Raw genomic sequence first — 13,900 nt, 5'->3', positions numbered from 1 at the left:
TCCTCGCTTCAGGCACAAAAGCCTCATATTTTTTGCAAGACTAACACAAGTTCAGCAACCCACATCATTGCCTCCCTTTAGGTTTCAGCTGAGAAAACGTAGGATTTCCTTCTCAGAAGTGTGTTCCTTCATCCAGTTTTGTTACAATTTTATTGAATTGAAATTGGTTTTTGGCTGCAGAGTATTTTACCCAGGTAGTATTATAGGGGGACGTGCAGGTACCTCTCTTCCCTGGGCACTGTCTTGTTACATGTAGAAGTGTTGCTATTAATTATGGAAGGCAGAGAACTAAATCCTTGCTCTCACACTGAAAGATACAGGCAGGGAGAGTCCGAACTCACCCACTGCAACGCTCTAACAGAGCACCCCATCCAAGATCACTGCCATTACCTCTGGATGGCACTCCACATAAGTCTGACAGCTTTGCAGGATCAAATGCAAAGTAGCTGCTATGGCTTTATCCTGCCAGCCTTGCAGAGCGTTCAAAACCCAACACAACAGTCTAATACAATATCCTTTTTGTTTTCTTCAAGACTGTAGTAACGTTCTACATAGATTTCCTGCTACCATTGTAGCAACAGGGGGAGAAAATATTAGCACCCTGCAGCATTTAATTAGAAAACATGACATCATCTGACACAGAACAGGCCCTGCCATGAGACAGAAGGAACATAAAACCTGAGGACTGGCAGCTGTGCCAATGCAGCCCTACCTAGTCAGATTTATTGCTTGGCTACTGTGTGATCTCCCACGTCGCAGCAGCTCTTCATTTTGCAGGTTCTTTCTGAACAACATATTGGAGAGTTCTGAGCCTGCTGAGGCCAGAAAAATGAAAAAAGTGTAATGAGAAAAGGAATCAGTGGCCCTATGAAGTGCTGGGTTCACTTTAGCTCTTTTTGAAAAGCCATGGCACTCACTCAGACTAATGTTTCCAGCTGCTGCTGTGCTGTGGTGCCAGGAAACACATGGTCCAAAGATAAGGAAATATCAGTTAAAAGGTGACATACCTGGGAATGCAAGAGACAATGGAAATTGTCTCCAGCTGTAGTGCTGTTTTCCAACTGAAAATACAAGTCAACATTTACATACAGATACCACAGTCGGAAAATGAATCATACCCAATAATGAGAGTAAGCAAAAAACTTGTTCTAGGACAAATACTTCATAAACAAATGTTGACTTTTTCTTGGAATCTCCATGATCAAACAACAATTACTTACATCTTAAGAAGATGCTGACATCTCCAGTTTAACAATGTAGGTAGACCAAACCTTAAATTGATGCAGAATGAGCTGCAGATGAGAAAACAGTGTTTGTTTGCAATCTGAGACACTTTTTCATGATTCTGGTTGGAGCTGAAGGACTGCAGAGACAGGGACTAGAGTAATTACCCTGCACACTGCCTTCATTGGGATTACTGCAGTATTTCTGTACTTCTTGTACAGGCCTCATGAGTATCATCTTTTTTCCTGGGACACAGGCCCAAGCGGCAAGGAAGGAGTGGCCTACACAGATGTTAAAGTGTGATTTTATATATATATATACACACACATATGTATTTATAAAACCTGATGGGTAAGATGATGAGGGAAAGGACAGCTTTGTGAAAAGGCATGCATCCTCACTTTGTGGGCAAGTTCCATATTCTCTAGATCATGATATAATTCCCCACAAACACACCTAGAATTTGACAGAAGGCAAGGCTTTGGTTTTTTGTGCAGGCTGTTAAACCTCTGAATGATTCACTATGTCCTTTGTGGAAAATGGATACTCTTCAACCTCCTAATACAGATTTTTTTTTTTTTTAAATCAGATTGTTTTTGAACATTTTGCATATGAAAAATGCCATTTATGGAGTTGACTTGCACAAATTATCTGAAAATAATAAGACATAACCAGCTTTCTTTTCTTTCCAGGATCCTTACACATTGTTTAGGACTTGTGAGAAACAGATGTGCATTTCTTCACTCTTAGCACATTGCTTATTTCAGTGACATTTGTGAAGGTGGTTTGATTTTTCACACAGTTCATTACGACACCATGCTCTTATTGATGCAGGGGCTGAAGCCAGCAATACTGAACTCAGTTTTATTTCTCATCTGAAAACTAGGGCCATGTACGTTTTTTTTGTTGGCTTGGGTTTTGGGGGTTTGTTTTGGGAGGGTGTGTGTTTGGTTTTTATTTTTAAACAAAGGCTCCAGCTCAGGATTATGATTAACACCAGCTAGGAATTATGAATGCGTTCTGTCTTTTGTCTGCACTCAGCTAAATCCTGTCATTTTAATCATAAGTCAGTTGTCTGAGCAGTAGACAGGATACCACACTTATGAAAATGTAAAATTTTGGAAGGCTAGAATGACCCTGAGAGCCTGCAATATAAAAAAACCACCACAGGCCTCATGCCAGAAGTGTCCATCATATGAACAGATAAAAACAAATGTGCGTTAGCATTGGCTGACTGCTGTGAGTTCACAGACCCTCATCACACAAAATAGCTCCCATTAAAAGTAGAATTGTGCTTTAGCATAAAATTTTTCCTAGGTGTTTTACGTATCTTGAAATCCCCATAACCATCTCTAAAGAAAAACAATAACAAAGGCAATGTCATTCTGACTGCTGGATATGTGGAAGAGCCTGGAACAAAACCTTTGTAACAGAGAACACACATCTTCATCCCAGAATAATAATCACAAAATTGTTCTTACATTCACTGGTTGTCGTTATCTCCAAAACAGCCACATTAGCAGAAACACCCATTGACCGTTATGATGAAAAAGAACATTAGTCTTTTCCTGCTAATAACAAACAAAGAGTGAATTGGTGGAGACAGCACGTGTTGTTGCAGTTTTTCCACAACTGTCACCCAAAGCCAGCCAGGAGTCTGGAGAACACTAAGGAAAAAGAATAGTACCTTGTACATGCAGCTATAGATAGGGAGTGGAACCACTTTTTTTTTTTTCTTTAGTTACAATTAACATGTCTCTATAGCTTATTACTTGCTCCCCACTCATTGAAAGGTAGGGGCATGAAATGACAACAATTTCAGACTTCCCCCAGGAAAGAAAGGACATAGTTTATTGAAAAATACTAACACGGACCCTCAGTGTGTCCCCAGCACTCAAACAACACAGGACAAGTCCAGCAACAACCCTTTGCTTGGAGATGGTAAGTCAACACAGCAACTGGCAGAATTCATTTACAGTAGCCCACAGTCTTCCATTTGTACCACCCTGCGTGGTGGCTCTCTGGAGAACATGAGTACCAAATTCTCTTCAAGCTCTCACACTGCTAGAACATCATGACCCGGCTTTTTATTTTTCCCCCCTCTTGTAATATACGATGGCGCTGGAAATCCATTGAATAACAATTTTACAGTTCATGGCAATACATGTCCAGTGCTGACCCATCTACATGGTGAATGAAAACCACATTAGGATACGGATGCCTCAGGCCCTGCTCTGGCTTCATGGAGATCGGTGTTATTAGACAAGGCTACCAAAGTTTCAGAGTACAAGAGTGCATATTGCAGTGCACAGCTTAGCTGCAGCACACGCCAATGTTTATTAGCTTTTTACTAGAATTTTGTTCAAAGAAATGGTTCTGGGGCCTCAAGCTCCACCCAGCACTTATTCGTATCAGATGCTAGCATATCCCTTTCTATTTCCTTCTTGTGCATATGATTGTCTTTCAAATGTGAGCTTGTAACCAGTTAGGCATGTTTAGTACTACCACATACATTAAACACCGTAACCAAGTAATAAAAAAGCCTCATATAACCTAATTGGGTTTTGCATTTTTTTTTTCATGACTCCTTCCTGGAGGATGTTCTTTATATGTGTGTATATATATAAAAGATATATATTGTATATATACTTATTGAAGAGATAAATTGACTTTTCTGGGTCCTAATAAACCATTTCTGCCAATGATGCCTTTGTGACGTAAGAATAAAAACAAGCAGTTCCTCTAAAAACAAGCAAAGAAAATATAGCTCAATAGCAGCAGGGTGAATTAAGTCTTCTGGGCATAGTATTTATTACTGCACCTGCATCTAAAACGCATACTACTGCCTCCTCTTCCTACAAATCTGTAGTGAAGGTGAAAAACTCCCCAGATCCTCCAAAATTTAACTGTGTATTCAGCTGGACTTACTGGATAGTCCCAACAGAAATCACAACAATAAGGGTAAATTAATGAATAATGCATCACTCTCTTACATCACCAAATCTAGGGGCAAGGGAGAGACACAATACCTGTAAGATTATTACAGCTAAGCTGATGCTGGATACAGGAGGGAAAAGAATTTAACTACGAGCTGTGCAATAGCTTGAGATATCAATCCGAGAGATCAGAGCCGGAGACCTGACATCCAGCCATCTGCTCCAGTTGCTGACATGTTCGTGCTTTCCAGCTACATCCCAATTACGACACCTGTAGATGTGTTTGCCAGAATGGCAGAGTTTGCAAGCCGACACTCTCCTACAAGAAAATGAAGTTGAGCTTGTGTAGCTCATTGTTTGGTCTGTCCCCATGTGTAACTTTTCAGAAACATATATGGAGTTAAAACCAGCACTATTCCACCTGTGCCCTTCCCATTTACCAACATTTCGAAGTAGTTTTCAAGCTATTCTTATTTATAAAGACTTTCTAGGTCCCTAAGCACAGTAGTATAACATTTTAATTTCTTTTTGTAAGTAAAAAAAATACAGGAATAACTGTTGTGTTAATACTGTAAATAAATATACAAATGAGTGTCACATTCATTGTTTATCATTCAGATTTTTCCCCAAAAATTATCAAACATGAAATTATATCCTCAGAATTTGTTCCCGTTGAGGACTGGATTTACAGTTTTCACCTCGCAGCATACAAACACAAAAAAAAATTGACTGCATAAGGCTCGTAACTTGTAACATCCCAACAGAGCCTGTGAGAAATGTACTGCTGACTGAAAAGTAAACATAGTAATAATATATCCCTCTTACTATGCTAGAAGTGATAATATATTTTGCTAAAAGTATACATATTTGCATGTAGAAGTGATAATATATTTTGCTAAAAAACTAAGTATACATATTTGCATGCCCATATCAACTTTAAAAAATCAAGTTTTGGCAGAATTCCACATGGGGAAAGTTGATTAAAAGATCAGTATCTAAAAATATGGGCCATATTATCAAATGGCCCGATCAGTTGTGGAAGTCCTTATAACGTAATTTCTAAAGACTGACACTATGCGCTTACTAAGATTGCCTCAAGATTTAATGAAGCCAGTGAGAGCCCTGCTATTTTTCAAGCCCTATATTAGGCAAAAAAGGAGTATATTATCCAAGAAACACTAGCAACAATCAGACTACTCAACATTGCATTATGGAAGCCAACCACTGTGCCAACTTTAAGACAAGAGTGGAGTAGCAGAGAGTGCCCTCCATGGCCACAGCCTTAGTTAATAATACACAGAAACCCAAATTCTTTGGCATATCTGAATTCAAAGGAAAGCACATGATCCAGAAGATTACAAGCAGCTAAGCATTCCATAATTTGCTATTTCATTGCTGCTCTCCCCTTTCTTCTCCTTCTTTCAACTTTTTTTTTTTTCACAAAAAGTACTAAAATAAAGCACATGCATTTGTAAATGCCTTTGAAACCTCATTGCAGCTTTCCAGTATCTGAAGGGGGCCTACAAGGGTACTGCGAGAGGACTTTTTACAAGGGCCTGTAGTGATAGGACAAGGGGTAATGGGTATAAATTGAAATCAGGGAGGTTTAGATTAGATATCAGGAAGAAGTTCTTCACAGAGAGGGTGGTGAGGCACTGGAACAGGTTGCCCAGAGATGTTGTGGATGCCCCATCCCTGGATGTCTTCAAGGCCAGGCTGGATGTGGCTCTGAGCAACCTGGTCTAGTGGAAGGTGTCCCTGCCCCTGGCAGCGGGGTTGGGACTAGATGATCTTTAAGGTCTCTTCCAACCCAAACCATTCTATGATTCTATGATTCTATGAAACAGACTTTGATAATTACTCTGCCTCATGTTTCAGCTAGAGAGCTTCTACTGAAAAAATAAACTGCTATAGTTAAATAAAAGAGGCAATAGAGCACACATAAAAGAACTAAATACCTGCAGAAGTTTTAAACTGTTATTTGAAAGTAATGTTTAACCACAGTATAATTTTAGTAGATGAATGTGGCACTTCAGTGAAGACCAGTTTTAGTAATAGATGTGGTTAAATGCCTAAATTGTAGTAGTTTCCTTGAGATAAAAAGCTCTTACATGAACACAATACATGACCTATTATTCTAGTGCTTTAAGAAACCTGTTATGTTACAGAGTAGCTTAAGAGGAGCTTTAATACTCCCAAACGGTTAAGAAGCTAAAATAAAACTCAGAGCATCATTTGAGTTTTCTGGCATGCCAACTTCCACCAGGTTGAAGCGTAATATGGAAAACTTAAGTTACTTCACATGAACCATGTTAATGCACAACCACAGCCATCACATATCCCACATTTTTAGGAGTGACCATTAAAGTTTCGGTAAGGTTGATCAACTTTAAGTGCAACTTGCAGGTGTGTATCTATTAGGGTGAGGACAATCTCTCACAGAGTGCTGTGTTGCGTTGTTGTTCAGCACTGAGATGATGGAAAGGAATGTATGCAGCTTCCTCTCTTCATTTCCCATTCCTAAAGCTCTGGTTGGTAATATACATCCTGCTCAAAGTGAACAGCAAATAATTTTTGACTGCTAAATACTGTCCAAGATTTTCAAAGGAATGTATGCAGTTTTGTGACCTAGTCTACTATTTTTGGAGCATTAATCTACACACTTTGCACACTACTTTAATCTGAGGATGTGATCCATTAACCTGATTGTTGGAGACTCTTGGACATTTGCAAACATTGGAACAATGACTCAATAAATTATTTAATAATATCATGGAATGGAGAACATGCTTGTTTTGTATAAAACAATAAAATATAGTTTTCACCAAAAGGAAAATCCAAAGATTTCTATAAATCAGTGGAAAAAATAATTTATTGCCATTTTTTTTGCACATTAACATGTAACATTTATACATACATATTCTGTGCTGATAAGGTGTACCAGATATAGACAATTTTTATACACAAATTGTACTATCCTATTTTATAATGCAAATATTCAGAAATTATCAGTCAGATAAGTACAGATATTATTCACATAAAAATGCACTGTATGTTGACATTATGGAAGGTGTATGCATCTGAAACCTTGTCCACTTTGCTATATCAGCTGATAAAAGACACTATGTCCCCTTCCAAACTTTATATTCCCTTAATTATGTCACGATGCCTAGAATATTATCAGGTCCTCCCAAGGAATAAAATAAGATCATTTCTGAAAATTAGAGAGACCAATCAAAAAGGCAACCGTGACAACCATGTCCCAGCAGCATGCCTTTCGATTCTGGTGGCTCCATCAGAAAAGAATCAAAGCACTAGGTGCTCAAAAATTTTCCAGCAATCTATTATTAACATGTCAACTTAATTTAGTTAATATAAATCAGTGAAAAATACATTGCAAGTGAACAAGCATTTCAGTAGAAGTACATTGGCACATGCTTCAAATGGCAGTATCAGACAAACTTCTGACCCCTTTTCAATATAGAAAATGTTTACATAGTGTCTGCAAAGGGAAAATGCAGGATGATAGCAAAAGAGGAGCCTTTTTCTAACCAGGAATTTCGAGTGCATCAAGTGGTATTTACAAAATGAATGGGAAGCATGGTAATAGCAGAACTAAATCTGATAAACAACATTTATACGATAATAATGCTGCTTTAGGTATTATTTTAAAAAATAGTTCTTCAGGTTCATTGTTCTGCCCAACAACTGAAAAACCTATCTTTCCAGAAATGTCACCAATTCACATAATCACTATACTTCAGAGATGAAGATGAAGTTGTGAAGCATCACATTGGTTGGTCGTGGCGTGCATACTACAAAACTTTATTCATTATTATCTGGTGGTAGGAAGGGCCACATGACTGACGTGCAAAAACGCATATCAAGAAAAGGAAAGCTTGAAATACATGCTCATAGCAGACATACAACAATACCACACATTAAGGAAAAAAAAAAATAGCAAGCAAGCCTGGAGAAAAATGGTGAGCATGATTTCAGAATTAAGGCAAAAGACAACAGTACTGCACATGGCAATGGAGACATGACGTGAAATAACATCCATGACTCAACCTTACTGCCTGGGACCCTATTTGGAGGCAGCATTGCACCCTATCCAGCGTCCTCTTCTTCCCTCAGCTCAGAACGCATCTTGCTTTGCTTCCTTGAGTGCATGCAAGTAGAATTTGAGAAGTAAGGAATTTTCCTTGATGCAACAATATGGTGGGTCAATGCAGTGACAAAATAAATTTTACAACTTGCAACCAATATCAGTGAATAATAAAAATAATAAACCACGGCACAGGTAACGCATATATTTCTTTCTTACGTGTTTTATGTAGGAACGTAAAAATTCCTACATTCCCTGATAAACTACCGGCTCTGACTGAGATACTTTAATTTGTTTCCGTCACTAACGTGGGGATAGGGCAGGGAAAAAAAAAAGATATCTGAAAGTGGGGAATGATGGAAACTGCAATCAGACATATGAGGCTCTCTGCAAGCTTTCAGTTTGACAACAGACCTGTTTCTCAACAGAGAACCTGCAGCTGAACTTCTGTTAAAATAGTAATGATAGTAATAATTAATCTTATAACATGCAAACAAGCAGATGCGAAATGAGTAATTGGTCACAGTTGCTTTTCGTTCTATGTATATCTCTGCTAAAATGCAAGTTTTTGCTGTAATAGTATCATGGAAAAGATATATTAAGCGGAAAAAAGTAAAGGAGCAGCACTCCAAACCAACATTGATTCTTGTAAATCAGGTCTTTCTCAGAAGTAAGCACTGCTCATGGTGACTGATATTAGAGATGCCAACTTAGGAACCAAGTCTGAGCTATGCTGAGCTGCTCCAACCCTATTGTTTTCTACAGGCCTAGCAGAGAGACAGCATAATTTAAGCCTTGGTTTCACATCTCTGTTACAGCTGTAAGTATTTTGTCCTCTTTCCTCACCACATATTAGTTGCTGGGCTTCAGGGTAAAATACTATGCTGACAGATTTGCAAATGCTGAGCTAATCACTCTCCAAGGCATTTAATGAAAAAGGAGAATATATCACTAATGTAAATCTTGGATAGATTTAAAGATATCGGAGGTAGAAAACTTCACAGTAAAAGAACAACCAACAGAAATATCTTCAGAATGATTTACGAAATATTTTTATGTTTACTTCTATAAGCTATTTCTTGCAATATTCTGGAGTGACCTTTCAGGAAATACACCACATGGTTTCTGAATATACGTTAACATGCCATAACATATGCTGTTATTTCAGTCCCTCTGAAATTAATGGCACTGCACATCATACATTAGCATGCATATGTGTTTGTAAGGTTAGAGAACAAGACTCTAAAAAGAAAACCAAGACTACAACTTCGCTTAAAGCAAAGCGATTACTCTAAGGTAATCAGACATAAAAAGCTGGTTATCTGATTTCTGCTCTTGGGTGATGTACAGTCTGTAAAGCGACAGAAGTAACGCGAGAGTACCTCCGCAAGACAAAGAGAAACTGCAAACAGTTCAGAAAATCTTAAAGGAGTAAAACACAGTGAATCTTTTTTTTGTGTGTATGGACAGAAGGAATTGTGCAGGGAGTGAAAGAGAATTAAAAGATCAGAGGATTATATTCTTTCTCTTTGCAAAACCACCTCCGACAAAATGATTATCAGTTCCAATCACCAGATAAACGTATCTTTCCAGTCTCCTCCCAAACTTACTACAATTTAGAAGAGAACTGTGATGGGAGAAGTTCTGCCTGTAAGAATTACATGTATGTCTGAATTTCAGAAATAACAAAAACTAACAAAAATTAGAGAGACTTTTTGAATGTGCTTAAAGTGAGATTCTTAAGTGCTCCTGAAAATCAGGCTGACAGTATTTTTCTGGCAGGTTTATTCCTGCCCCCATGTCCCTCTCTATAAAGCTCGATTACTAGATAATAGCATTGGCAAGTACCTCTCAGGACTGCAGTGGGGATTAACAAAAACAACTGTTGTACAAGATCTCTAAAAGTTTAGAATTTTAAATATTGAAATTTCCTATCTGAACTATTAACATGAATATTATTCATATGAAACATGTGTGAGGCTTAAACAAAGAAAATGCCCACCTGACTCACTACCCCTCTGAAATTTCACATTCAAAATTACAATAATAGGACATAATTTATAATGCAGAAAAAAGTGAAAGGTGTTTAATTAAAATATATTTAAAATACAACTCTAGCTTTGAAAGAATGGTAGACATGTGAAGTTATAGGTAATCTTGATACAGAATAAAACCAGAAAAGTATTATCAAAAGTGGCACCCAGAATACTACTGTAAGTAATATATACTAAAATACATACTTCTGCAGAGTTAATGTATAGGTTCTTCCCTGACATTTAATAATGGGCATTAATACTGGGAGTTACCATTAAAAAGTCAGTATTCATAAATTTGAGTACCAGTGGTAATAAATCTGGAATAGATCTGAAGAGCCCAGTTTAACAGCCTAAATTTCATTTTTAGAAGCACGAGAGTATTCAGACATATAATTAATTTCCTGTGACCTACAGGAATTATTTCAGCCAAGGTAACTGATGACTTCCATTATTTTAGTCAATTGTATCTTTAGGATTAAATACATTGGCTTAAAACTATTTCTTTTTGTATTACTTCAGGACAAAATTCAAGCTATGTAAATTACACTTACACTTTTTTTTTAACTTGTTGGCAATGGGTGGAATGTATGCACCTGCTCAGCTATGGCAAATCAGCTGGCATACTGTAACCTGATGAAGTGTCACACTTCTGAGTCTAGATCTCACCGGCTTTTAATGAAATTTTGGTTAATACATGCCCAGATTTTTGAAATGGAGGCACAAGCTTAAAGACCACTCAGTGCCTGAAGAACTTCACCCTAGAGCATTTTGAGAACAGGATTTAGGCTCATATGTCATTTAGAAGAAAGAGTTTTCACCCTGTATATTTCTAAAGCAAGACCTCTATTGTGCAAGGCTCAGAACAAGGAGATCCATCAGTGTTTAACAGACTACCATACACATCAGGTGTGAACCTGCCTGCAAGTAGCTGCTGGATTGTCACCTAAATATCTGAAGGCACATTTATTCACTCACTGTAAGAAAGCAAATGGTGAATTTTGAAATGCTGATACCCAGACATGTCACCTAAACAGAAATGGACATTATATTGCAAAACCTAGTACAAGGGAGAAATCCGTAAAAGGAAGATATATAAATATTTAAACACTTGGCATTCCCTCAAGGACTTTTTAAAATACAGAAGTATTCTTTCAGGGACTGCACAAACTGCAAAGACAAATAATCAAGGACTTTAATGTGCTGTCAAGATAGTAAATGCATTAATGAAATGTGTTGTACAAAACTTTTTATTTCTAGGGAACATTTAGTTTTGCAAAAGCAAATGGATCTCATTGGTTTAGATTAAATTTGTCATGTTTATGCCTTGTTTAAAAAAAATTACACTCTGGTTAGTCATACCTCTGTCTCTGTACTCTTTCTGGACAAAAACCAAACCTGCATTGGTTCTTTTTTCCCCTTCATAGAAACTGGACCCCTGTATTCCAGGTGGAATTGAGGATCTGAATTTTCTGGTGTCATAAGACACCTGTAATTGAAAAGAGAAAACATGTAAATATATGTACTTTGCATGCATGCCAAACACTGCATAAAATGTTAAACATGCTACAGACGTGAGCAAATTAACAAAAGAGTCAAATCTATGTCTAGATCCTTACCATATTTGCATACCAATAACAGTGTATCATAATGCAGTCTGCCAGACAATTTCATGAGGATTCATGTACTTAAACAATGTGTTGCAGGAGTCCCGTCACTTTCAACTCCAAAGACACTATGATGTTAAGCTGACAAAGTGATTTCTTTTAAGATGTCAACAGCAATAAAAACACCACATTACTCACCTGTAAGTGTATTCAGAGACATTGATCTTTCCCTTTTCTCCAGTAGTTTCTGTTCTGCTTGTTAGATTGACGGTATTTCCAAACAGACAGTAACGCGGCATCCTTTGGCCTATGACACCTGTGACTACCTCACCGGTATGGATTCCTATTGTTATCTTTAGAGAGAAAAAATACAAGTTTGAATATTCAAAATCAACATAACTAATCTGATGCTTCTGACTATTACAGATATTATGTCATTTCTATCTACTCCTGCTTCCTCAAAGACTTGCATGTTGTGGTTTGTGTAACGCTTATTTACTGCGGTGCAGTGTCATGGCTCTGCCTCCCACATGAAAGAACAAACTCCGTATTTTTCTAGCATGCATGATGCCACGCTGCTATCATGTACTGTGATTTTTTTTTTTTTTTTTAAAGTGGGAAGAGAGGCATACTCTACAGGTCTGTGCTTAATGAGTGCTCAGAAGATGCAGAAATGCATGGTGTAGGTCAAGAAAAAATTTCTCAGAGGAAACATTATGATATTTTGAATTTAAAAGCTCAAGAGCCAGAAGATGGGCTTGGAGACGCTCATTCTTATAGCAACTTATTGTAAAGCCCCAAATCAAACCTTCTCACTTTGCTCAGTGACAAAGTGAAGTACACAGATCTAAGCCAGGTGTTAGACCAATAACATCCACGTAAACAGAAATATGCATCACACTCATTACTTACTTTGTCCTCAAAGACTTCTGATAAGGACAGGTCAATGCAGCCTCCCCAGTTCTGTATTAATGCCACAACATCTTCATAAAATCACGCAATGAGTGAACTTCCCCCTAATGCACGTTGTTGCCAGTAATCACTGCCACAACTGCCCATGGAACTGAACTTTTTTAATGCAATATTTTCTCATACTGATGTGAGGATCTGAAGCGTGTCCAAAAATATCAGTGAAGGAATATTATTGCTCGGTTCATTGAGATGAAAAAGACTCAACGAATTGTATTTGGTGAGTGATGGGAATTTGTCGATTACATTGAAATAACTGGAAAACAGATGTAAATGATGCGGACCTAATTCAGTCCTTTAAAAGGTTAAGCACAATAATTAGATTTTAAGGTCTGGGAACTGCACATTTCACATTTACACGTGACTCTCCATATTATTTGTAGACATAAGTCTCAAAATCTAACAACAACAAAGGTTGCATGGACTGGGCCAAGCATTATCTTATTTCAAAGCATTATCATCCTATCAAAGAATGGGCTCTTCGTTCAAGCCCACATATTTACTAACCTGTACAGGCTCACCATCTACTTGAACTTGGCCTGCTATTTCCATCATATCCAGTGCCAGGTGGCAGATAGATCGTGCATGATGAATGCAAGGCTCTGGTAGACCACTCACTGTCATATACTTGTCCCCAACTGTTTCCACCTATCAAGATACATATTTTTCAATTAGTTCATTATCGTGGGTTTCAGAGTACTTGAATGGATATAGTGCTTCCTTCAGGACTGCTTGTCCTTTCAAATAGTTTCCCTTCACTTTCTTTCAAACCACCCTAATTCCCATGTTATTGAAGAGAATTTATTGTATGCCCACAATGTAATAAATTAAATTGACACTGTGATTGTGTGAAATTGAGCCCCTCTTTTGGGGTCTTCTGAATTTCTGAGAAATGGAACACTATGTTTGTTTTGACTCACACTCTTGATTCAGTTGGTAAAGGACATAAAATTGATTTCTAGCAAAAGCTAGGAAGGAATCTTCTACATATAAATACACAAGCATACACATGTACCTATGTAT

At 37.6% G+C, this 13,900-nt stretch overlaps 1 protein-coding gene across 1 annotated transcript in view; it reads right to left on the bottom strand.

Annotated features, from left to right (window-relative positions):
* Positions 1–7,714: 7,714 nt before the first annotated feature.
* GUCY1B3 (guanylate cyclase 1, soluble, beta 3) overlaps positions 7,715–13,900 on the bottom strand; it is a 26,066-nt gene continuing 19,880 nt past the window's right edge. Inside the window, exons 9-12 of the mRNA XM_010156464.1 lie at positions 13,385–13,525; positions 12,107–12,261; positions 11,664–11,790; positions 7,715–8,322 (exon numbers count right to left, since the gene is read on the bottom strand). Coding sequence (XP_010154766.1) covers positions 8,299–8,322; positions 11,664–11,790; positions 12,107–12,261; positions 13,385–13,525 — 447 coding nt within the window. The 3' untranslated portion in view covers positions 7,715–8,298. The remainder of the gene's footprint in view (positions 8,323–11,663; positions 11,791–12,106; positions 12,262–13,384; positions 13,526–13,900) is intronic.

The sequence above is a fragment of the Eurypyga helias genome, unplaced genomic scaffold, assembly GCF_000690775.1.
Source record: "Eurypyga helias isolate BGI_N326 unplaced genomic scaffold, ASM69077v1 scaffold1448, whole genome shotgun sequence".
NCBI lineage: Eukaryota > Metazoa > Chordata > Aves > Eurypygiformes > Eurypygidae > Eurypyga > Eurypyga helias.
This window is presented reverse-complemented; position numbering and strand designations above follow the sequence as displayed.